Genomic DNA, 26,295 nt, shown 5'->3' with positions numbered 1-26,295 from the left:
ATCTGTACTTTACGAAATGTAAATCTGTAGTTTGCGAAAAGGAAACCTGTAGTTTGCGAAATAAAAATTTGCGGAATGGAAATCTGTAGTTTGCAAAAAGGAAATCTGTAGTTTGCGAAATGAAAATCTGTAGTTTGCAAAGAGAAAAATCTGTACTTTGCGAAAAGGAAATCTGTAGTTTGCGAAATGAAAATCTGTACTTTGCGAAATAGAAATCTGGACCTTGCGAAAAGAAAATCGGTGACGTTATTATACGTCCTTGATGCATCTGAACAGAAAATTGTCAGCTATAAAAAGACTCGCTACATTCCGTGTAAGAAATGCTAAAATACTCGGAAAATTCAGATGGCGTGAGGAAGGTTGGCATTTTTGTTGCCACAAATATGCAAATACACTCAGCGGGAAGGGTCTCTCTCGGATGGAGGATGATAAAATGCGGATGACAAAAGAATTAAAATACTAAGTAAATAAATAAATAAATCAATCAATCAATCAATCAAAAATTTTTTACGCCTGATTATTTTTTAGAAAATTACGTAAAACTTTAAATGAAAACCAAGTAGTGATTAATGCCAAAGAGAAGAATAAACTGTTATGGACCGAAAGATTTACGCTATGGCTTGACTTTTTTTTATATGTTATGAAGTTGCTCTAGGAAATAGCCGGAACAAATTTCTGTTCCTGCTTTTCTCGACTTAAGAGAAGTAACCGAACTGGCAAATAGTCTCCTACTCGCAGATGTTTTTAGGGCTCGTCACGCAATATTTCCTCCCCACGAACGGAAATATGGCGTGACGAGCCCTAAGAACGTCTGCGTTTGAGGCTAACCGGCATATCGAGTGAGTTATTTTGCTTACGATATACTGTCTACGTGCGGGTCTAGTCTAGGGGTAACCTAAGCCTTCAGTGGCTATAAAACAATGAAAGTAAGAGTTATCTCGACAGAGGCCGGAAGACATTGGTCAAGGTTATAGCTAAAATGCTACTATCGCAATTTTATAACATGTATTAAAACGCAAAAGCTATAAATAAGTAAATAAATAAAACAAATAAGTCATGCACATACGCAATCCACCCCCACTCCCCCTTACAAACATGGTACTTGTATATGCGTTGTTAACGGGAACTTTATTAAATTTATTTCAAAACAAAGTACCGTACTTCCTTAATGAAAACAGTTCTCATTCATTCGAGCTAACTCACGCTAGCAAGCCTTTACTTATTTTGTGTTGAATAACGGATATCACAGCAATGTACAGCTGTACAGTATAAAATTCTTCCTTTTCGTATTTTTGTTCAGAAACAAAGAGAATAGACAAGCCAATATAATAATTATTATTATGTACAATGTGGTTTCCTAAAGAGGTTTTTGGATACTGCAAGGAAGAGAGTGTTAATTAATATGCTTCTATATGTATCTTCTACATGTATCAGTTTGCATTACATTCTGCATTTCTGTGGGCCACCGCAAAGACTACAATGACAAAAAAAGCCTACTAAAATTAGTAAAAAGAAAACTTAACGTCATGTCAGGATTAAATTAAATTTAAAAGACTGGAAATGTTCATAACACCATCTGGTATTTGAGCTGAGCTGAACTTACTGAGTAGGGATGTTAGTTGGTAAAACACTATATATTAAATATAATAATGTTATTGTAAGTCGCATATATTCTCATCAACAGTTCGACCGGTAATCACTCTCAAGTCTCCCATTCCTGTTGAGTTAGATGAAGGTAGTTCAACCACACTATTGTGTTTTGCCACTGGCAACCCTAAGCCAACTTACACATGGAGAAAAGAATCTACAATTGTGCAGGAGAATGCAGACTCTAACTACACCATTGCATCAGCTAACAAGATCCACACTGGGTTGTACACGTGTGCGGCTACTGTTAATGCCTCAGGACTGGGTCAGTATTCTGATGTTTACTCTGTGGACGTGAAAGTGAGATGTAAGTTGCCTTCATTCATTGTCTCTAGAACTTCAGTTTTCCACCAGTTTGCAAAATTTCAGCTGCTGAGTTTGGCTGGCACGTTGATCAATGGGCAATATGCACTGTGCACTGTTTTTTTTTTTTTTTTTTTTTACAAATTGAAGTTAAAATATCCGTGAAACTGCATGGTTACCCTTATTCATTTTATTTCAAAAGCCCTTGCTAAGACCTTCTTTTCTCGTATAGTCAGAAAACTAGCGCTTATATATATCTCTGAATATTTTTTTAGTAGACATCTTCCATAAGAAATTACAGGTTATTGGACTATGCACAGAGTGCGCTGTCCTTAATGCCCTTTTCAGGACTGTAACACTGCCACTTTTCTTTTCTTTGTTTTAGATAAGCCTCAAGTGTTCAGTTTATCCTGCAACCAGACATTGAATGAAGGAAGGGATGCATTATTTTATTGTAAAGCAGTTGCCTACCCCACTGCCATCACATACAACTGGTTTAAAGAGGGAAGTGCCATAGTAAGTGATCCCAATGGAGAGTTTTTTGTAGACAGTGAGGGGTCACAGAGTAGACTGAGAGTCAAGCAGATCAAAAAGGACAGTGCTGGTCGATATAGCTGTTCTGGAACGAATACTTTTGGAACTGGAGAACAAAAAGCTGTTTTCCTCAAAGTGAACTGTAAGCAATGTCAACCTCTCTCTGTGTTATTTGCTTAAAATAATTTCAGAATTTATGCTGCATGTATGTTTTTGTTGTCGAATTTTAGTTCCCGTTTCTCGTTTTCTCTTTATTTTTAATGATTTTTTTTAACCTGTGGAATATTTTTTCCGTTACTCGTTACTGCGTCACTCTGTTTAGTAACACCCTTTTCAAGAGCTAAAAAAAAAAAATGCGATTTAGAGCAAATAATGGTGCGATTCATGAATAAATCGCACTTTTGAGAACCAATCAGATTGCAAGGATCGCCAGTGTTTTCAAAATGGGTGTAATCTATGAATTAACGAACCAACAGATTCGGGAACAAACAAATGAGTGAGGGAAAATTTTTGGTCGATTACACGTACTGATCCTTTGGCATTCGTCCAGAAATCTGTGGCGATCTAGTGCCATCCAACAAATCCACCAGCAAATGGAATCCAACTTAAAAGTGCCCATTGCCAGGATTTCATAATTGTTTGCTTGTTTCTGATCTTGCAATTGTTTCGTATCCTGTATACCTCAAAAACCGATTCTTACCAAGTAAAGTTGACCAGCCCTGTTTGTTGGAATCTTTTTATTCCCCTTTAAAGTTATTTACAGTCTTTTTTTAATGTGAAGTTGTGTGAATCATAAACTGGAAGGATGTAACTAATGGGTGGAATTTACTCTCAAGTTCAAGTGGGAGGTGGGGGAAAGGGTCAGGGGTGCAGCCGACTTACAATACGATACAATACAATACTTTATTGACACTCCCCGTAGGGGTTTTTCAGTGGCAATTTTACAATGCATCAATTAATGTTAAAACAATATTTACAATATTTACAATGAATAAATAAATATTAAAAATGATAATTAGTTTAAGTAATTAAAAGAACTAGCCAAAAATTGGTGAGGGGTTAGCTTAACATAAAAAGTCTTTCAGGAGGTACTTTCTTAAATTACACTTTAAACTATTCAAACACTGGCTAAGCTTAATTTCAGATGGTAAGTTATTCCATATATTAACAATTCTGTAGGAAAAGGATATCTGCCCCGTCTTTGTTTTAAATAATGGAATATTCAATTGCTGCGAACTTCTAGTCGCTCTCCCACTTACATTGCCTCTAAAAATAAATTGGGGAATTGAGGACTTGGGGACTTAGTGTCCTGTTTTTTTTTTAAGTGTTGGATGAATCTGCAAAGTAATATATGAATAAACCTTCGCTTGACATCCAGTTGCCCCTCAGACAGTTACAGTGAATCCCACCCCTCCCATAAAGTGTAGTGCTCGGGCCTATGAAAAAAATGGCTCAAACTTTAATAATTATCCTTTTGTTTGCATTCTGGTAGACTGGCTACTTTACGTTCTCAAGTAGTTTAAGGCCTGAGTTAAGGGCTTTTAAGAGGAAAAATAGTTTATTCGAGATAACTTTAACAAATTGAAATAAAATTTGGCAGATAAAAAAAGGTCTTATCGCCCTTGACATTTCTAAGCTTTTAAAGGGCCGTTTACACGACCGAAAAAATTGGAACGGCTCGGATAAAAAGACGAACGGCTCCGACTAAATTTGTCGTGTAATCAGTACTTGACCCGTTCCAGTCTTATCCGTTCCGTTCCTAAAAAGGTCCATAGGCGGCTATGGACCCCTTTCGGAACGGAACCGATAAAAAACGGTTCCGTACCCACATTTTTGTTTTCTTTTTAACGTGTAAACGCTCGCCCTTTTTTCGGTACCGTTCTGTTACGTTTTTTCTGAGCCCGTAGTACTCCACGTCAGTTGTTTAGCATACCATTGATCGTCAGAGTAAGTGCTGTATGGAAGATCAAACCAAGCGCTTGTTCTTGGAATTTGCCACAAGCTCCGTTCGACTGTGAAGTGCAATACAAGGGCGATTAATAGGAGAACCGTAAGCCTTGTTTTTCTCCTAATTTGGTACATTCTCTCAGAAGCATTTCTTTGAAGAATCACTCGCGCTGTCAAACGTGAATTTCGTGTTCTCTTCTTCAGAAGAAACCAGAAAAGTGCTTGTAAATCTATGATAGCCGGGGATACGCACAGTGTACTGCATGTGTAAGCCCATATGAACAACTATTCGAAGCAGTTTTGTTTAATTATTGCGGGCTCTATCGTTATCCAGGTCGTTACTGGTCTCGAAGAAAACAACGTGTAAACGGTCTAGTACTCGTTCCAAGGGGCTCTCAAATACCGTGCCTTTTTCTGTTAGGTACATTACAGAATTTGTACGTGTAAACGGGAGATTTCGTCTGGAACCGGAACTTGTTTCTAACCAAGCCGTTCCTTCTCTTTGAACGTGTAAACGGGCCTTGAGTTGTCTAAAAAAACATGTATATAAAAAGCATAAAAGATAGTGCTATAAGTCACGTGAGTTGTCACGTGACCGTTTTAGTGAAAAAAAAGCAAAGATTCAAAAGGTTGGAGACGGTTTTAAGAAAAAATATCAAACGAAAACGTTTTTTTTCTTTTAATGTTAAATATCTCCAGCCCTTCACGTTTGGAATGATCGTCCATTTTTGTCTAAAAAAAATTGCCAGGAAAAAGGTAGATGTAATTTCTTAGTCCAAAATTCAACCTTTGATTGTTAATAACTCCAATCCAAAAACTTGAGGACAGTCATTCCAATCGTACCTGTTCAATACATGTATTTTAAATAGACATCGGAAACGCTAATTCAGTTATCTATATATAAAGAAAATTTGTCGCCGTATCGCTGATTTACGAAATTTTGGTCACGTGATGTGTCACATATCAAACTTATGCGCTAATTAAGACAAAAGAAAACATTGAGTTTACATCAGCGAAAATTCCATCCTGTTACAGCCTGTATAGGCAAACAAACGTAAGCTATAGGGGATCATTCATGATTTCTAAATAGTCTTCAAACCCAGGCCTTAAACTACTTGAGTTGTACACCTGTATGCAGGAAAGGTACAGTAGCTAGGTCTGTTTGAATCCAAAATGAAAACTGGGAGTAAAAGGTGCATGGAATATTATATTTTAGAGATCATTTAGCACTGTACACATGTAATTCTAAAGGCTTTGAAATACATATATATGTACATAACAATGTATAATTTGTTTCCCGAATTGAAGCCTTATTCTTCAGGCCCCATGCGGATAAGTCGCTATCTCCATGGTGGGGGGCAGGTACTTCAGATTTCAAGTGACGGGGATGATCGAAGGATTTTTTTGGGTTTAAAATGTTTGATTTCGGGATTTTTTGGGGTTGGGAAATTTGGCGAGTATTTTTTTTTTTTCAGGGGTGGGGGGGAGGGGGGGGGGGGGGCTTGATTTAAGTAGGGATTTTTTTGGGTACTCAAAACAATCTGAAGGTTTGTGGTAGTGCCCCCATATCCCGGCCGCGTAGTTCTGCGAATAAAGTACAACTAAACTTGTTTTGCTTTTGTTTTAATTTTGGGCAACTTGGGTGTCTCCATTGTTGTTAGAATGACTACCAGATGCAGAAAAGATAACTTCAGATGGTATGATAAATAAACAAAGACAAACATTCAATTTCTAATGTTTTTATTTTTCGTATTACTATATATTATTTAATGCTTTCTGGAAATTTTTAAGGCTAGGAAATCCGGCATGGGATTTTGGGGGGGGGGGGGGGGGGTTATTTTTTTGGTTTTGCTGGAAACCCTACGGATTTTTTTGGGTTTTGAATTTTGCCCCCATTCGATCATCCCCGTCACCTGAAATCCAGAGTGCCCTCCCCCCCTACCCGGATCGCTATCCAGCGGATAAAATACATGTGTATTGGTTGGAGTAAATTTTATCAGCTGGATAGCGACTTATCCGCTTGATAAAGTTATCCACTCTTTGAACAGCCAGGATGCCACATCAAGCTTAAAAATTGTGACTTTGAAGTAGAAAATTTCATTGCTCGTAGTACGCATGTGCAAATGACATTGCCTCAATTTTGCAAACGGTTCTGACTCACAAATGTGTCCTGAGTTTTAAGCTTTCATAATCGAGTACTGGAGACGTAATACAATTTGCTACCAATAACCATACATGCATGTATACACACTGTACATAGAACATTAGGCTGATTCTTGAGGCTCTCGGTTGGAATTGCTCGTAGAATAGGCACGTGGAGTTAATGACAGTGATGTTTCACCTACGTTCCCAAGTGGCATGAGCTGACAGGGAATTAACCTTGAAAAGCTATTAATTAAAGTACATGTACAGTGTGTTTTGATTTTTAAGAGTAAATTAAACCTCCTTTGTCTACTTATGGTGAAATTGGTTATATGTGCACAAAAAACTGAATGTTATTGTATTGAGAAAGTGTCAAATTATTTCGTTGTTAACTACATCGAATTAAAACTTGTTTATTCAGTTTTCTTTCATGCAACAGTCTAAGCACTTGCAATTCCTTGCTTTTTACAGTACTTCCAATATTTTCTGGTCAAACCTTACCAACAACCAGGCAGGTCAAGGAAGAAAATACGTCTGTGAGCTACTCATGTGTCGCTGAGGCCAAACCAGCAGCCAAAATTCAGTGGGTGTTGAATGGAAAGAATCTGACCAACAGTCCAACCTACAATATATCAGGATCACTTCAAACAATCCAAGGTTCTCAGCTGTTCAAAACCTTTAGTTATCTTGACATAGCTAAAATTACTTGGAGACAGTATGGAAATTTTTCCTGTGTTGCATACAATGAAGCTGGACAAGTGAGACAAAATACAGAACTTGAAGTCAGATGTAAGTACAAATCACTTGTTTACATTTTCACATTGTCCACATTTTCACATTGTCCACCTTTTCGTTTAATGTGTGATAATGCATACAGCAGCTGGTAAGTATAATATAGGAGGCAACAAGGTGGTGTATTTCCCCCATATCCTTTTTTTGTTTTACTTTCTTGTCTTTTCCTTCCTTTTGTTTCTTTTCCTTGTTTCCTTTCCTTTCCTTTCCTTCCCATTTTCTTAGGTATATTTCATTCCTTTCTCTTCCCTTTACTCTAGCACTTTATTAAATATTTGTGCTAAACAAGGCCCTTTCCCTTTATTCTTTTACCTTTTATTGTTTTTTTTTTTTGCTGATGTTGGACATTTACTTATCTTTATTTCTTATTCTTCAGTTTCCTGCCTTTCCTTTTCCTTTTTCTGCCTTTTTTGTCTTTGGTTTTTCCTTTCCTATTCTTTTCATGTACTTTCTTCCGATGTACTGCACTCATTTCTTCTCTTACCGCTTGCTTTCCTTTCCTTTCCTTTGCTTCTTCTTCCTTTTGTTTCCTTTCATACGCTTTCTTTTCTTTCACACTATTCATTTTCGTTTAGTTCTTTTGGAAGGTGACCCCTAATACAGCAGATTTTGGGTAGTTTATGAACATGGAAAAGAAGATCTTCGCCAAATATTAATTAAAGGTTAATTATCTCTAAAAAATGAATGTGTGGTTACCCTGCGTTTTTGGATTTCAACAGGCCTTTTTACATGTAGGATCTGATTTTCCTGCGTACTGTACAGGTCTCTTTGAATTACTAGGCATCTTCCTTTAGAAACTAGAGGTTCTTGGTCCTGAGATGCGAAGAACGTGTGTGCAGTTATGCTGTAGCAGGAAGAGGCACTGTCCTAAAGCTCCCCGTCGCCCCTTTACTCTTATTTCTCTCAGTCTTTACATGTACTTCTTAACTATACTTTGAATTTTCTTTTCAGATCGACCAGTTGTTCAATTTCCCGCTGATCATCCTCAAAATACCACCCTGGGAGAGGGGGAAACAGCTACGTTCTCTTGTAAAACAATTGGCAATCCACCAACCACAGCGCAAAAGTGGCAGTTCAAAGGTGTCGACATTCCAGGAGAAAGTTGCAGTGGATGTACAACAATAATATTTCAAAAAGGTGCAGTTTCTCAGTTGGATGCAGGGTGGTATTCATGTATTGGAACAAATTCGTTGGGAGATGGACCTCCTGCAAGTGCACAACTGTCGATTAAGCGTAAGTAATTGGTTGCCAAAGTTGCATGGTAATAAAACAAGCGGTTCTTCTTGATTATTTAGGAATAAAAGAACGGAATATGTATGCTTTAGGTCATTCACGCTGTCTTACGAAATGATGACGGTGATGAAAAACGTTAAAAATATTGTAATGACAGTGTCAATGGATTTAGCAAATTCACTTTGTACCCATATCACCACCGTCATTGTCCTCATCACTGTCACCATCACCCTCATCATCAGCAGCAACATTGCCAATGATTGTTAATTATTGTAATCATTATCAGTCACATTGATCTTGACTCTTGAAATCTGATTCCAAACATGTATGTATCATTAGCATTTGATTACGTCTCGTTGGCATGAATTTGAGGAAACTGCTTTGTCTATTTAATTTAACACATTTTTGGACAAGAAGTTACATGTATTTCAATATTGTTGTAGAAAAAGTTAACAAATTTATGTTTTAATTTATTAATAACTAAAGATACTGTTTGACTTTTTGAGTGTGGTGATGAGTTGGCTTTAGAATCCTTATTTTTAGAAATCTATACATTCCACCAGTACTGTCAATTGGCTTTGCGATGGGTTATCACCTTAAGAAATGCAGTGTTGTATCGATATTCTGGCCTAAAGGTCTGGATATGGTGATTTAACTTCTACTAAAAATCAAGACACAAAAACAAAACAAGTCGGCCTGATGTGTGGCTGGTTGATTTTCTTTAAACAGAGAGTAAAAACCACCCATAAGTCACTTCAGTTGTTTCAGCTTTTGGGTAGAGGTACATATATATGTATATAGTAACGTGATTCATGAAATTACAGATTTGCGTCACAAAATATAATCTTATGGGCCGAAGCTCTAAGTTTCAGACATAATACCCACTCTGTATTCTGATAGGAATTTGAGCGTTAAAGTCTAAACTAAAATCCCAGGTGGGTTAAGTTGAAAAGTCGGATTATCGCGGACAAATTATAAAGACTGTACCTAGACCATTTATGTGTGAGAAGAACATTTTCCTCCTATGTATAATGTATCTCAGCCAGTAGAAAATTACTGTGATTATTGTCCCGGATAGGGTGCACTGAAGCCTGGCGTTCACTAGCAGGAAAGAAAGGATACAATTTTATTTGAACTTAATGCATGGGTCCATTTCTGCTGCAAATCCTTGAAATTTTAAAATTTGAAAATTTTGTTAGATTCAAAATCTGCTCACTGGCATTTAAATTGTATAACAATCCATCAACTGTTCCAGCAATCTTCCATAATTTTTAATACCTACAACAACTGTCCACTCTTATAACACTAGAAATTCCACCAAGCTTAATTTCCACCGACCACAAGTTAGAACTAACATTGGCAAATTTACTTTTAAGTGCTCTGCTTCTGTCATATGGGAAACTGTCCCCATGGCATTGAAAAAAAAAAAAAAAAAACATTTACAGGTTTAAGAAACTTTATAAGGCCCACTTGATGTCTTGTCAATCAAATAATATATGTTCTGTTTAATGATCAAATAGAATAGTATGTAACTATCTAATAATAATAATAGAGTTAAAAATAATATTATATTTTCAAAATATAATTACATTTTGGTCTTTGTTGTCGCTGCTGTTGCTGCTGTTGTTGCTCCTAATGATTTGTTGTCCTTTTCCTTTCTTTTTGTTTGTATGTTGTTTTTGTTTGTGTTTTTTTGTTATTGTATTTATTTATTTATTTTTTGTTTTGTTCTTCTCTTATTAAGCTTGTCCTGTTTAGATTTCTTGCTAGGTTCAGTATATCTTTACCATACCTTAATTTATATAAATGTAATTCTCTCTTGTACATTAATCCTAGGCTCTACAAACATTTTCAACACTTTCTAATATCCCAATAAAGCTCCGTGTCATTTCTTTGTTTACTTAAAAGGCTAGGTGGTGCGGTCAACTAGAAAGCCTTTGTTACTTTGACCATCACACACATTTTATAATTTGTACTGTAACTATTTTACCTTGTACTCATCTGTTGTAAAAACCTTTTTTTCTATGTTAATGTTGTGTAAATAGTGTGAAACGAATGAATCATGAACCATGCTAGCAAATCTCCAGGAATTCACAACATGTTTTACTTTATGTTCTCTTCCCCAACCTTGAACACAGAGAAAAAGACGATTCCCCACCCTTAAATATTTGGCATCAACTAACATAACTGGTAACTAATATGATGTACAAATGCCATTGTCAGCCATAAAGAGTTTTCAAAGTTCATTTGGCCCTCCATCTGTCCTTTGATAACTCAAATAGGACATTAAAACAGGGTAAGAACATCAGTCATGCCACTTGTCTGTGGCTTGTAGCATACTGTTTGTTCTTACCACAATTTGACGTTGCATGTGAATAATTATAGTACAAATGTATAAAAAGCCTTAACCCATGAGCACCCCCCAAGTGGTAATAGTGCAGATGAAGTAAAGGGTGAAGGTGTTGTTTCTTTCAATACTTGAGAAATAATGTCATTCGCAATAATGCTATTTAATTAATTATTTAATCTAATTAAGATGGCTTGACATCAATAACTTTAAAAACTGTCTCACACTAGCAATATGAACCACGCCACGTAGATACATTTTATGACTCAAGCCCGTCCTCAAGCCCGCCCTTGCAGGACAATATATGAATGCATATCAGATAAGATAATTATAATTTATTAGTTAAACGTCACTTGCGTTTTTATTAAAGAACTACAAAGCACAAAACCGACTTATTACTCTAAAGCCAAAATGTAAAGGTACTCACGTCAGCAGAAAAGAACTGGAAATGAAGATAACTACATTTACTCACCTCGTAGATTACGAGTCCCCCAACGAAGACAATTGGAACAGCTTCAATGACGCAAGCTTCCAACACCTCACGTCGAGAGATAATTAGGTTCCCAATGTTAACACTGCAAACTATGACTGACGATGTCCCCTCCATTATGTTGGACACGGGATAGGCTATAATAATTTCAGCTTTCGAACGATCAGAAGCCGCAAGAACCAAAAGTCTGAACGCCACTCGTTTTGAAAGTGTGAAATTTTCGCCATGAGACGATGCTTAGCTGTCTCGTATTTTCCGTCAAAACAATAGAAAAAATCACTTCTTTGGAAAAACCTTGCTCATGAAGTCGAAGCAATATCTTTACAACATCTTTCATATCCACAGTTCACAATTCCTGATACTGATGGCTCAAAAATCCGAAGAAATCATGCCTGACCCAGACGCCATCATTCGACATCGCCGAGACAGGCTGCTGGGCGCCAATTTGACCGGATGTGGCGTCAGTCTTTGTTGGATGATTCTGATACAAAAAAATTCGCCAGGTGGTATGGCGTGTTCTCCCCCGCCCCTGTGTTAATCACAAAACTGTTTAGGCTGTCTTGCTGGGGATGATCTGTTCGTTCGTGGACTTAAACTTTCACTTCCTCAAGTGTTTCTGAAGTAGCTCCCGTGAATCTCTGCTCAGGCCAGTTGTCGTTTCCTTACCAAGAAATGCTGGCCCACGCCACCAGCATTCGTTATCGATCAACTCTTCAACGGTTAATCCTCGCGTGCCATGGTCAGCTGGATTTTACTTTTTAGGAACGTAACCCCATTGGTGTGGGTTGGATCTTTCATGTATATCTCCTCCTCGATGTGCAACGAACGGCTTAACGTTTCGAATTTGTCAATAACCGACGTTGCAGCTATCAACCCAGCAGTTTGCTTTGTTTCATTGAACTCCAAGAGCCTCACACACTTTTCTGGTTAATCGCAAACCAATTACTGGTCCCATAGGCTCCAAACGGGGAATACTTAGTGCTTTGAGTGGTGCAAACGTTGTTCTTGCTGTGATCAAACGGGTGCCAATGCATCCGTCTTCAAACTTGTATCGGGCGTAAACCGCTGCTGCGTAAGTTTTCTTGGACGCGTCAATAAACGTGTGAACTGTCATTCTCTGTCAGTCTTTGCTCTGGGAGTCTTTCAGGCACCGCGGAATCTTGATTCTTGCGAGATCGGATAACTCTCCAAACCACGTCTGCCATTTCTTCACCAAGGAAGGCGGTAGAACTTCATCCCACGTTACAGCTTCTTTCCACGCTACCTGCATCAACAATTTCCCTTTTAAGGGGATCAAAGATCGTCGTATGAACTCGTCTGGTGGGGCTAAATACCGGAACGAGAACTTGTCTTCTTTAGCGATCCACAAAACGCCTCGTGTCTTCGTTACTGGAAACTCCGCCTTGCTCTAATCTATTTCAGCGGCTCGTTCTTGTTCTGGAATTTCTTCGATTCCTTCAGGTCGATGTGAAATCCATTTTCGAACATGGAATCCAGCCTTGTCTCTTAACTCAGCAATTTGTTTCCTCGTCGTCTTAGCTTCGTTGACACTCTTCAGTAACGGATGGCATCAGGTCAACCATATAGCAGTTCTTTTTTACTGCTTCCGCCGCTAAAGGATACTGATCTTTGTGGTCACGTGCGTGTTGCTGCCAAACGTACTGAGCGCAAAACAGACAGTAGCATCCACCAAATACAAATCGATGAAACTCTACGTTTCTGGCTCTACTCGAGTCGAGATTTCGCCAAAGGAATCTGTGGAAAGGTCGTTCGACAGGCTGTAGTACCAATTGATGATACATCTGACTGACGTCACCAGCGAGGGCCACTAACTCCTTCCTGAATCTTACCAATATATCAAAGAGGTTACTTTGTGACTTGGGGCCTGGTAAAGTCTCCGTGTTGAGACTTCTTCCTTGGTATCTGGCCTAGGCATCAAACACGATCCTGACCTTCGCTGTAGCTCTGTCTGGTCAAATAACTGGAAAGTGAGGTAGCAGCCATTCAGCTTCGGACCTTCTCACAGTGGATGGAATGCGTGGAATGTAGTTCTTTTGTAAATACTCATCAATAACTTGCTGGTAAGCAGTTGCTATCTTTTCGTCCTTAGCCAGTTTGCGCTCGACTTGTTGTAGTCGCCTTTCTGCTAGTGGCCGGTTGCTGACCACACGGGGTCTTTCTTCTTTCCAAGGAACTGCGACTTGATAGCGTTTCCCATCAAATACTCTTGATTCACTAACCTTTTATTTCTCACGCTGCTTACTCATCTGGAGGGAGAGCTGTGGTTTAGAAGATATGATTACAACGTCCTCTAGGTCCAAAAACTTTCTGAGTGTGTCGTTTAAGTCGTCATCTTGTAAGGCAGAAGTTTCCTCTGACTGCTGAATGCGGAAGGTTCTGATAAGTGCGTTGTGGTGCTCACCCACCAAGTCTTCTTTGTCTATCCGTCCGATCGCAGTCCATCCTAGCGGGCAGAGCCTCGCACTCAGTTGGTTTCATTTTCCCGCAAATTCTTTTATCATGGGCATTAGTTCATGATTATCTGCTCCAAGAACGACATCGATGGTTCCTCTTCGGGCAAGCTGTGGAAAGGTAATTTACGTTAAGGTGTGACCATTTGTGTTTTATGTTCACCCAGTTGATGGCTTTCATTCCTTCACAAATCTTCGATTCACTTTGCCATCGATACTCTGCCATTCGACTTGAAATGTCATTGACACAAAATTCACTTTCTGATCTTCCGCGACGTTAACGGTGATTAGTTCCTTTCGACCTCTTGTTGTGTCACTTCCCTCGTCAAGTAGACAGTTCACGAGGATTCTTTTGTTTCCATTCTTCAGAATTAACGGAAACGTCTGAAACGCGACGACCTTTTCACGCGTCTGTACTGTTTCCATTGTGGCTGTATGTGTACTTGCGTCCCCCGGCGTGGTCTGGGAAATTGCACTTTCTTGGCTTAAACTCGTCTGATTAGCATTACTGGTACCCTCTCTGCTTTTCTGAGAGACTGTTTTTGTTTCGTTGTTTTTTCCACTGGTGGTTAAGGACTTGTTCCGTCTGAACCTCCGCGTTGTAATTCTCGTTGCAAAGGAGCTCAAAGGAGCTCTTTCTAAATGAAGTAGTCGGGGATGAGAGTATCCTTGCAACCATCGATTTTGCACTGTCTGTTACTAAGACACGTGTTTCCAAGATGATCGTGACGCAGACACCTATAGCAGAGACCTAGGCGCTTAGCAGTTTCCATCATCTCTGTACTGGTCTTCCTTTAAATACGTCGCAGTGCCAAATCGGATGACTGTGACCACAGAGCTTGCACCATTGAATCTTCGTTCCCACACCTCCACTAGTAGACACAAACGATTTAGCGCTGTCTTCGCGTCGTTTCCAGGGTACCCTCTTCTCTCTCGTCTTTTTGTGTGATCCGATTCCATTTCTAATCTCGGCAGCTTGTATCCGATATTCCCTTTCTCCTGCAATCCATTGCAAACTGGGCCAATACTTTTAGGTTTTTGTTAAAAGATAAAAGAGTTGTGGATTTTGAAATGGTATCAAAACTCTGTGACACTTTTTCTTTAAACGAATTTAAGCTGTATGCTTTTTCGTCTCTAGCTGGTGTGTGTTAACTAGACCCACGCGTCCATCGATGAACAATAGATCGTTCCATAACTACAGACCGGACAGTCTCATGAGAACATCAGTGTATACGGTGCCCTACCCTGCAAACAGAGGCCCTTCGATCTTCCTAGAAAAGTCGACTTATCTAGGAAAATCGAAGGGCCTCTGCTCGCACGGTAACGGTGCCCTTCACATAACTTTACTTGTAGCTGTTCCTTGTTATAAATATTTTCTCTCGTTGGTGACACGTACAACCAAGAAGATCAATGAATGTTTCTTCTCCCTTTTTTCTTCCAAATGCAGGTTTCTCAACATCTGCTCCCTCTGAACCAGCAAAGGTCAATAAAGATGTCATCTATGGCCCAGTTATTGCAGTCTTGGCATTGATGTTCATTTCTTTTATAGTTTACTTTATTATACAGCATCGGAGACGTAAGTGTATTGGAACAAAAACATTTATCTGTAGTGATTCATTTAATGCAGTAACTTATCATAGATTTTAAATTATTGCATTAGAAACTGCATTTGTATGTGCGTAACGAACTCAATTACGTTATAACTGATCTTTATTTGTTTTACCTCCCAGATAAAAGAAATGATCGGTAAGTGATCATAGTTGATCTCTTTGATTATACTATTTCTTTCGGTCACAAATCTTAATTTTTTTTAGAATCTTCGCACTCTTTTCAATATTTTATTGTTACTGCTTTACAATACAAGTCTTTTAAGGAAAAAGTAGTTTAAGGGCCTGACTTGCAGACCCTTAAAGTCTCGGCTACAAACCCTCAAGTAAATGAAATTGTTCTTCCTCCTTGGTACACGTGAACATTAAAAATGATGAGTGGTATATTTCTTGGGAATGGTCTGCGCTTCTAATGTTTTAAGATACTTTAAAGTATCTTGGATTGATAACTGCCGTAGAGATCTTTAGAAACTAATACGCGGCTTTTGTTTGAATTGGTGTTTAAAATAGTTTGTACAAGTGAGTTACGTGGCTGAAATTTGAAGTAGAGTAAGGGAAAATGGTTACAAAGTGGCTTGATTATGTTTTCCTTTCAGACAAGACCAAAAGCCAGAAGAGATTCAGGAATCTCATTTTGTAAGCTTATGAAATTTTATCATGTTTCTCTGTACCTAAAATATCATGCATCAAAAATATCGTCTCAATGATAAACTTAGGTCACCAATTTTTTTTTGTCTCGTTTTGACTGCCTTCCACAAGTATCCGATGAAAACGGAACCGAAAACTGACTCGAAAACGGTGGCCGTTAAATACAACCTATAGTGGTGTCAAAAGATATCATGAGAACACGGAACGGCGTTTTCAGAATTTCCTCTCTGGAGAGCATTTTGTAAACGTGGCTTTTTTGGTGACAATTTTATTGAGATACGTGCGGACGGAAGGCCATGCACTGAATCCATAAAAAAAGTGTTTTCTTTCAAATGGTTTCATTGTGTTACTTTAAAGTGGCTTTAATCCTTGTATTCGCTGGTGTTCATGTCGCTTTAGAATGTCTTATCTCTGGTTTTTATTTTAGACTCGGTTATCTTATTCTAGAGCTTTCCGTACAGGAATAGAGCCCCGTTCAGGTGCTGGTCGTGAAATTTTGGGTTGTAAAGTAAGCACTCTAATTAAGCATTGAAAATTAATTTCAACCTTTAATTTGAATGCTCGTCGATGGCTAAACTTTGACGAGGACGATGACGTTTTCACTGGTGGTGTTTTCTTCCCTTCTTGTGAGTTTATTTTTAATTAAGGACGGTGCCTACTATTGTTACTGCGCATACGTTCTGCGCATCTCGACATACTCGGGTTTCCTATGGGTGGTGCCTACTAATACAGGAATATTTTTGCCCGGGTTAAAACTATACGGAGAAAGAAGAACTTAGCAAATGCTTTTGGTATCTCATAAGAAAATTGGGGGTAACCATGCATTTTTTAGAGATAATTAAGCGTCAATTTAGGAAAAAATCCCATACATTGCTTTATATTTTGGCACTTTTTAGAGATATTATTGCTTAGTTATCTCTGAAAAATGCCTGGTTACCCCCAATTTTCTTTTTGGATTGCAATAGCCCTTGCTAAGATCTGCTTTTCCCGCATAGTCATAAACCGGACAAAAATACTTCGGTATTAGTAGGCACCGTCCTTAAGTAATAGCAACCTTTCAAAAATCAAACCAGCTTCACTGATACACTACCTCCATCGATATCGCAGAACGTGGGCATTGAAACTGAAAGGAACGATGCCGACAACGCTAATGTTCCTGCCCCTAGACATTACATGGAATTGAGGGAAGTCACAGATTCCCAAGGAAGACCTGAAGGAGCGGAGGCAACCGAGACATCGCCTTACTTGGAGATAAATGAATATGCACCGCTGCATCCAGCCACTCGATCTTTGGAAGTTTCTAGGGAAAGTGTGGTTATTGAAAAGGTGATTGGACAAGGTGCGTTTGGGCAAGTCGCTCAGGGAAAGGCTTCAGAGCTGCAAGGGAGGGAAGGAACTATAACAGTGGCTGTAAAAATGCTGAAGGTAATATATTACACTGTAACAGCACGTCATCTATATCTCGCATAGGATGCAAATAGCGTTATACAGGTAAATTTTGATTTAGAGTTTTTTTATGATTTTTCTTTAAGATGAAATTGATGTTATTTTAAACGAAAAGGACAAAAGATCATTCAACCGAGAATGGACAAAGACATTGTTTCTATAATCTTTGATGTAAGATTAATCTATTATATTAGTCTTTAATTTTCTTTTTTTTTTTTTTGTTTTTTTGTTTTATTTTCAAGGACTTTTTTGTAAATCACTTATTAGTGAAAATGATTTACTTGATAAAGATTATTATTATTATTATTATTATTATTATTATTATTATTATTATTATTATTATTATTATTATTATTATTATTATTATTATTAGTTCTCAAACTCATTAATAATTCATCAAGAGAAAACAAAGAAAATCACTACCGTGACAGTGGTTTGGATATGTGATCCTAATTACCATAAAATTTTGCCAACTTTAGCCTTGAATTTCTCCAAGAATCATTGATCATTTGAGAAGCCATATCAAACACTCGAAAGTGTGTTTCATCAGATATCCAAACACCTCAAAGTCGTTTAAAAAAAACTCGGCTACGCCTCGTGTTTTGAGCCTACTTCTCAGTGTTTGAATATCTGATGTATCCTCGTATTTGATATATTGATGAAACACACTTTCGAGTGTTTGATATGGCTTCTCAAATGAGCAATGATTCTTGGAGAAATTTAAGGCTAAAGTTGGCGATATTTTTTATTGCAATTAGGATCACATATCCAAACCACGGTCACGGTGGTGATTTTCTTTGTTTTATCTTGTTAAATTATTAATGAGTTTGAGAAAATTCATGTCACAAATTTGTCCTGAAACTTGTAGCTAAAGCTCGAGAGACAGACAAGAAGGACTTGTTATCAGAACTTGAATTGATGAAGACGCTTAAGCCTCATCCACACGTCATTAAACTGCTTGGATGCGTCACTGAATCGGGTAAAAATAATAAGTTATTTTAAACGTTTGTTTTCTAAGTATAAAAACGTGAGACCCTCTCCACCAGCCTCCAATATCTAGTCCAGTGGCAACGTTGTTTGTGTTTTCTCAAGAAAAGACTGTTGGCCTCATCTTTCCACAACGGCTAAAATCGAAATCATATGTCCATAACAACAACAGAAGTGGATTCTAATAGCTTTAATAGATGCACCTGCTAGCGTCTGAGGGAGACTCCTAGACTTTTGGTTTACACTGCGAGCTAAGGTATTTCGGCCGTCAAGTGTACATCCTGTTTCAAGATTATGCTGTTTTCAGAATTTCTGTTCTTTTGGAAATTTTTTGGTTCGCATGTTGTGTTATTCCTAAACGAATTCGTCCTAAACGCAATTGTGGAAATATTATTATAAAATCTTTTTTCATTTCCATGATATACTTAACGTCTTAGATCCTATACTTGTTATCGTTGAATATGTCCCGTATGGCGATCTCCTGGGTTACCTGAGAAAGAGCCGTGGATTAAATGATACCTACTATAAAGACCCGGATGTTAAGCCGCAAACAAGTTTCACTTCGCTGCAATTAATGAAGTTCTCCTGGCAAGTAGCTGATGGGATGAGTTATTTGTCTTCAAGAAATGTAAGTTGGCTTATCAAAAAGACCAATTTCTAATCATAACAGATCCAAAGTGCCTCAATGACTTCGAATGAGAGTATCATCAAACTTATATAAAGGCAATCACCAGGCTATGAAAGTTTCCCACAATCGAAATTTTGTTTAATGGGTTCATTTTTTGCTTTTTCGTTTGCTTTTATTTTGTCTACTTAATATTAATCTCACTGCCTTGTGTCTGTCATAGGACTGGACTTTGCATTCCCTGTATACGTAGCCATTTACTTATTTATTTCCAATTCTCGAGTTTTATTTCCCCTTAACAAGAGACTATGAGGTAAGAGAGCGAATCCCTGTGCCCCATGATAATTATTTTCAATCTTGTTTTAGTTCGCGCCATGCTATTTTGAAAGATTATAATCCGCCATTGAGTTTAAAATTAAATGACGTCACTCTAACTGACCAATAAGATGTCGACATTAAAATAGCAACGCAAACGAAAATAGATTGAAAAAAAATTTTCATAGTAGTCTCTTCCTCTTCTTAATTATTGTTAAATTTACGTGACGGAAAACAGCTCGTATTAACATGTTACTTTAGATGGTTTAACCTAGATAATTCCCCAACAAATACAGGGCAGCAGATTTCAAGATGGCGGATTTGAGACCTTGTGACGTCATTCCCAATTTTAAATTATAGCGTTTTCAATAATTTCCGACTTACCATCAAGTCAAGGAAGCTCCTTTCTAGACTAAAATAAGGTAATTAACTTTTTTAGATCATCCACCGAGATCTTGCTGCTCGTAATGTGTTGGTTGGGGAAGGAGAAACGTGTAAAGTGACAGGCTTTGGAATGGCAAGGGATGTGCAACAGGAAAATATTTACGAAAGAAAAACAAAGGTTTGTGCTGCTTTTACTTAATGATAATTCACGACCCCTTATACAACGGGAACTTACGCTTTCGGGCTACCAGCTCTGTAAAATGTACTAAAGGACGAATTTTTTTTTAACTGCGAGTAAATATCAGTGAAATGTATTTATTTATATATCTTTCTTTATTTTCTTTTGATTTTAAGGATACATTCTAGTCTTAACCTTTGAGGTCCTTTTCGAAAACCACATTTTGTCAAAAAATTTCCTCAATAAAGATTGTTATTATTATTATTAATATTATTATTATTATTATTATTATTATTATTATTATTATTATTATTATTATTATTAATGTTTTATAATAATAATTAACTCACAACCAGGGCCACAACAGCACTTAATCCTCTGTGCGGAAACATTATGATAACGGTCACGCGAGCGCAGTGCCTGAAGACCTCCTTAGCTGTTTCAAAGTACTGAAAAAATGAGGAACAAATTTGATTAACGAAATGCTGTACATTTTAGACCAATAAACAATGAACAATTAAGACCACGAATGAACATGAACATGAACAATTAAGAACACGCTTGAATGTACAAACAGATTCGATCCGCGCAAAAGCTAGTATTTATTTAGATTACTCCATTATGCTAATCTAACATCTTACTCCGTTAAACTCGCTTATATTATTCATTCCTTGAGAATGGCGTCATGACGTCGCCGAAACGTCGGAACATTATATAGCTAGTTTTTACTTGGCTGATTATTATTAATATTATTATTATTATTATTATTATTATTATTATTATTATTATTATTATTATTATTATTATTATTATTATTATTAATTATTATTATTATTAATTATTATTATTAATTTTTATTATTATTATTATTATTATTATTATTATTATTATTATTATTATTATTATTATTATTAACGACTGGAAGTCAAAATGAAGAACAACAACAACAAAAGCAACCCTGAGCTGCCAGAGGGTGATTTGACATCTTTAGTTGATCAAAATTATGAAAAGCAAACTCAGTGATCGAATGATAAAACGATTATTTTAACTGGGTTATCGCAAAATATTGTAATTTGTCAGTGCCTCGCAGATCACTCATTTGCCTCTGCCTTTGGCTTCGGCAAATAATTGATCTGCTCGCCACTGTCAAATCACAATATTTTGCCCAACCTCGTCCAATCACTGTTAAATGTTGCAATAATTATTTACAAACCGTGAAACACTGTAGTAAATTGGTACACCGTATATATAATGTATTATTTTGGTCGTTATATAATTAAATAAATAAATCATTAAACCTAGAAGCAGGAGCAGTAGTAGCAAATGATGCAATCAAATACAGTCCGTACTTTAGGAACAGAAATTTCTGGCTTTTATCTTCAATATATTCTCATTCTTAGGGATAGAGATACATACCAGGCTTGAGTGTAGCACTAGAGGATGCTTGTTGTCCAAGGAAGCATTGGACGGGGTGAAAGTGCAAAAAAAAAAATGATATATTTCTGTCGTACTGAAAGATCACTAAAAGTTAGGGCAAGACGCTATTAATGCGTTAGCTATCACTTACCTTAATGTTTTTGATATATCTATGCCAACTTAGGGACGAATCCCGGTGAAATGGACTGCTTATGAAGCACTCATGTACGGACGCTATACTACAAAGAGTGATGTGTAAGTAGGGCTAAAGGTTATTTAAATATGTTTGGGCCCACGATTCTTTTACTTTTGTTTAATTTGCAAAAAAAAAAAAAAGATTAAATAATTTATGTGTTTCTTGAAAATCTTGTTGAAAGGACAAAACCTGTTTGCGAAAAAATGTGCTTCATGCTACTTTAACTTCATGTTTTAAACTACATTCATGTAGGAAAGTGGTACACTATCATGACAGAAGTACACATTTTAGTTTGGAACGCGTTAAACGTAGCATCTCTTTCTTTTCAGTATTATTTTCCTATAGTCTGTATTTCATTAATATAGGGTTAAAATTGAAGCAAATGTGTAGTCCATCTCTTTTATCTCTAAGTTTATTATTGCTTTCATTCAGCAACAATATTTTTTCTATGTCAATGGCTAAAACCTTGTCTCTGACTTGGAGTTTTATATTGATATACTGTACTCACAACGATCTTCTTTAACACAGCTGGAGTTTCGGAGTTGTACTTTACGAGATCTTTACCATAGGTAAGTCTGAGGTGCTCTTTAATGCGATAACCTTTTGTTCTCAGTATTTCATATATCTCGAGTTTCATCGCATTCATAACTAAATTATCAGTGAGACGTGTTAAAGCTTTTTAGGGTAAAAAGATGACTTGGAAAATATTTTGGGTAGAAGGGTTACCAGCAAAAAAGTTTGGGGTATAAGGCAGTAATCGAACTGGTTTAAGCCTAATTCTACGGATAAAAGCTTTGGCAACTGTAGGCAAAAAGGCTTAACCTAGGCTTTCAAAAAAGGGCCCCATGCATTTCACCCTCGGATACTCACGTTCCCCACTTAATTCGTCATTTTAAATATCGTTTATTTGGTTTCCAGAACGTTAAGGTTACCCGGGACCTTCAGAGGTGTCTCGGGTCCAAGCAGTGTAGCGCGTCCGGTTTAAACTGTAGATACCCAAACCCCTATATCAAATTTTAAAAGCTTATAGAGCTGGCTATCAAACTATACCAAAAATTTTGAAATAAAATGAATCGTCGAATTTTTCACGTCCTCTAAATGCGAGCGTCCGATTCACCTTTCAAAAGTTACAAGTCAAAGCGAATTTTGTTTTTCGCTAATTTAATTTGCTCCTCAGTTTCCGGACCCAAAGCGCTAAAAAAACGTGTCTGCGTTTTGGCATATTCAATTCCAGTGAAAAGTTACAGAACATTTTCGAAATTGGTTTTAAAAAATGTGGAGTTAACACAAAAATCGCTCTTGGAGAAAAAATATTTCGAAATAAAAAACTCGCAGACACGTTGTTGTTGTTCATATGTTAAACTAGCTGCTGTCCAAATTTGAAGGCAAAGGAATAAATTCCCTTTGAGTTTTAGCGCTTTGAAGTGGCTCCTCTAAGTGAAAAAAATTTAATCGAAAAATCAGCGCTAAAAATTCGGCAATTCATTTTATTTCAAAATTCTTGGTTTAGTTGGATAGCTAGCTCTATAAGCTTTAATTTGACATAAGGGTTCAGGTATCTACAGTTTAAACCGGACGCGCTACATCGCTTGGACGCGAGACACCTCTGAAGACACCTCTGAAGGTACCGGGTAACCTTAACTATCTCAGCGACAAATATCGTTGGTAACGAAAAGCAACTTAGTGATAAAATTAGCCTGCAAACGTCTCTTCTGACCTAAAGTTATGCCCGGTGAAGTTATATCATTTTAAGCTGTTTATAATTTGATAAATAGCAAACCTGAGTAGAGTATTTGTGAAACATCAGATGTTATAAATTCTTGCAAACGAATTCTTATCCTAAGAAAAAGAATGTTATTCAATTAAGAACTCGACTAAATTTGTAAATTGTTGTTGTGTGTGCATTTAGGTGGATCACCTTATCCACGAACAGATGCCCGGAAGTTGGCCGAATTGCTGGTGCAGGGCTACCGGATGCCGAAACCGAATCACTTAGATGACGCCCTGTAAGTTTTAAACTGAGTGGTACTTCCTCACTTTGTTTTCAACAGCACAGGGAACAAAACTCTTTTTACTTCTCTTTTGTTTTGTTGTTGGTGGTGCTTTTGTTTTAATTTGTTTTGTCTGTCTGCAATTTTGTTTTATTAATTTTTCTTAATGTCTAGATACCAGGTAATGTTAAATTGCTGGCAAGAAGATGCCGATGATCGCCCAACGTTTGAAGGTTTAAGGAGCGAGTTAAAAAGAATGGAAAACCAGCACAAGGTAAATTAACACAAACCTAAACAAACAAACAAAATTTAAATAAACAGAGAGGGAGCCACTATTCTCCACTGGTGCGGCCCAGCTTGTGGGAGACTCGTGGGAGCTGGCCAATAGATTACGTAATAAATGATCAGAATTGTATTTTACTTGACAAACATTCTGCAGTATTCAGTTTGTTACGGTCTTATTCTTACACAAGCGTCTTGTTCAAATTTACACATACGTATACAGCTATTTCAATTAACGTTGTCGGATTAAAATCAAGCTAAAAGACAAGACCGCAATGTTTTGTGGGATTATTTTTTTATGAATAATTTCATCAAAATCATCCCTGCACGTGCAGGTCATTGTACTGCTTATTACAACCTATTGTTTTCTCCAGGTATGACTGATTTTGATGAATTTATTCATATAAATCCCACGTAAACTTTCGGTCTTGTCTTTTAGCTTTATGCTTTGAACCGACAAGGTTAACTGAAATAGCTGTACACATGGACACATGTCACAAATACTCGTTTTTTTTTCTCTTATCATATTGGTCAATGTTGTCCCGCCATGCGCCATACACTTACTAAGAAACCTTGATTTATAACTTGTGTTCTCTTACCGCTCACAGAGACTCATCAAAATGAAGGACTATGACAAGAAACTCTACGAGAATGTCGAAGATTTCATGTTTTAGGAAGCATTCCCTGGCAATGGTTAAGCAGTAGATACTACAGTAAAACGTCGTTAAAAAAATGTTGACACCATTACAGTTCGGAAATGATTGAGAAAAATCTGGCCCCAGTTGTTCAAGGAGCGGATAACATTATTTAGCGGATAAGTCGCTATCTAATGGATAAAATGTATTGGTTGGAGTACAGTTTTATCTACTGGATAGCGATATATGCACTGGATAGAGCTATCCGCTCTTTGAACAACCGTGGCCCGGATTTTTATGCATAAAAGTGGCGTAAAGGTGTAGATAGCTAATCTCTAAATGCTACTAGAGTATCACAGTATTCGGTCATCATCAATACTTTAATTGTAAATTAATAATAGCCTGGTTTGCTTTACTTAGCCTTAATTATGCACTCAGGATTTCATGCTTGAAAGTGCTCAAAGTCAAAACGTCAGGCAGGAGCCATATGTACAGAAATTCTCATTACTAGCTCAATGAGGAGTATACAGAAGTATATTGTGAAACAATCCGTAATTAACGCAAATTCATTGGACAAATTGCGAAACGTGGTGGCGAAAAAAGGAACCAGGATGGGCGGGACAATTACGAGAGGAAAATAGGGAGGGAAGGCTGTTCGCAGGCCTGTCGGCACTTTCTACCTCGACCATTTCTGTGCCAGAGCTGTCATCCTATTGGTCAGTGCTAGGGATCACTGAACTGTAGCGCTGACCAAGCCTACAACAAGCAAGTGCAACAAAAGAGTAGAGGAAAGGAGACGGCAAAATGTGCTAGTGTGAACAACGTGACAGCTAACAAGTTTGCATTTCCGCACAATCTACAGTGCTAACGTTTCGAGGGTTAGCCCTTTGTTTGAGTGAATGACTAACGCTTGAAACGTCAGCACGAATCTCTTTACGGTGGCCAATTTACCCTCACTTTTCAACTCTGTTGATAAACCAAACATTCTTTTCTTCTCCTCACCGACACAGCACCGCAGTTTCTTCATAAACTGACCTCCTTATCCTTCTGTTTAAACCGACGACTTGGACACAACGACGGGAAGATAATCTTAATGACATTTTGTTTTAAAATACGTTAGGAATCACTTGCCACGCTGGTCACAAAAATCCAAGTTGCCGTCACCTTTTTTGTGCTGTCCACTCCTTCATGTCTTTAAGTAAAAAGAAAAAGTCCAAGTGTCCCGAACCTGTTCGCCAGGATTGTAGCTGGATGTCACGCAGCTAAATATGACAAGTGATTTAGTGAAAATACAAAGTTATGAGCAAGAGAGTGAAGCGTACTTAATTTGTACTAAATGTTTACTAGCATTAAAATAATAATAAACATCTATTTCTGACAAATACTTTAGATAAAGGAGATTTGGGCTGACTAAGCCATCCACAATGTATTTTAGTAAAAATTTTATATTCAGTATACTGCGTTCAGTCTCTGTACATACGTTTTCAAAATGTCATATTTTTAAGACGTTTGCTGACTTTTATTGAGGAATCACTCTCACTTTGCGACAGACTATAAAAAGCAAATTACTGTAGGCGGAGATTTTTTATTGTATAGAGTACTGGTTATTTTAGGTGTCAATGAAATAAAAGCTGTTTAAGAAGGACCTTAAATTTAAAAATGTTGATGTGAGAATTTTT

The 26,295-nt window shown here is 37.4% G+C and overlaps 2 protein-coding genes across 2 annotated transcripts in view; both read left to right on the top strand.

Moving 5' to 3' along the window:
* The window catches only part of LOC146470851 (fibroblast growth factor receptor 2-like), a 37,013-nt gene extending 10,745 nt beyond the window's left edge, over positions 1-26,268 (top strand). The window contains exons 3-18 of the mRNA XM_085121592.1: positions 1,685-1,954; positions 2,336-2,626; positions 7,045-7,362; positions 8,317-8,598; positions 15,354-15,550; positions 15,582-15,652; positions 16,110-16,149; positions 17,269-17,611; positions 18,440-18,586; positions 19,032-19,222; positions 19,974-20,096; positions 21,697-21,767; positions 22,237-22,277; positions 23,618-23,714; positions 23,874-23,973; positions 24,590-26,268. Coding sequence (XP_084977718.1) covers positions 1,685-1,954; positions 2,336-2,626; positions 7,045-7,362; positions 8,317-8,598; positions 15,354-15,550; positions 15,582-15,652; positions 16,110-16,149; positions 17,269-17,611; positions 18,440-18,586; positions 19,032-19,222; positions 19,974-20,096; positions 21,697-21,767; positions 22,237-22,277; positions 23,618-23,714; positions 23,874-23,973; positions 24,590-24,655 — 2,648 coding nt within the window. The 3' untranslated portion in view covers positions 24,656-26,268. The remainder of the gene's footprint in view (positions 1-1,684; positions 1,955-2,335; positions 2,627-7,044; positions 7,363-8,316; positions 8,599-15,353; positions 15,551-15,581; positions 15,653-16,109; positions 16,150-17,268; positions 17,612-18,439; positions 18,587-19,031; positions 19,223-19,973; positions 20,097-21,696; positions 21,768-22,236; positions 22,278-23,617; positions 23,715-23,873; positions 23,974-24,589) is intronic.
* LOC146470849 (tyrosine kinase receptor Cad96Ca-like) overlaps positions 1-26,295 on the top strand; it is a 98,421-nt gene that overhangs the window by 26,232 nt on the left and 45,894 nt on the right. The window lies entirely within an intron of this gene.

Source organism: Pavona decussata, unplaced genomic scaffold, assembly GCF_977016875.1.
Source record: "Pavona decussata unplaced genomic scaffold, jaPavDecu1.1 SCAFFOLD_110, whole genome shotgun sequence".
NCBI classification, from domain to species: domain Eukaryota; kingdom Metazoa; phylum Cnidaria; class Anthozoa; order Scleractinia; family Agariciidae; genus Pavona; species Pavona decussata.
The sequence above is the reverse complement of the archived record's forward strand: the minus strand, read 5'-3'. Positions and strand labels throughout refer to the sequence as shown.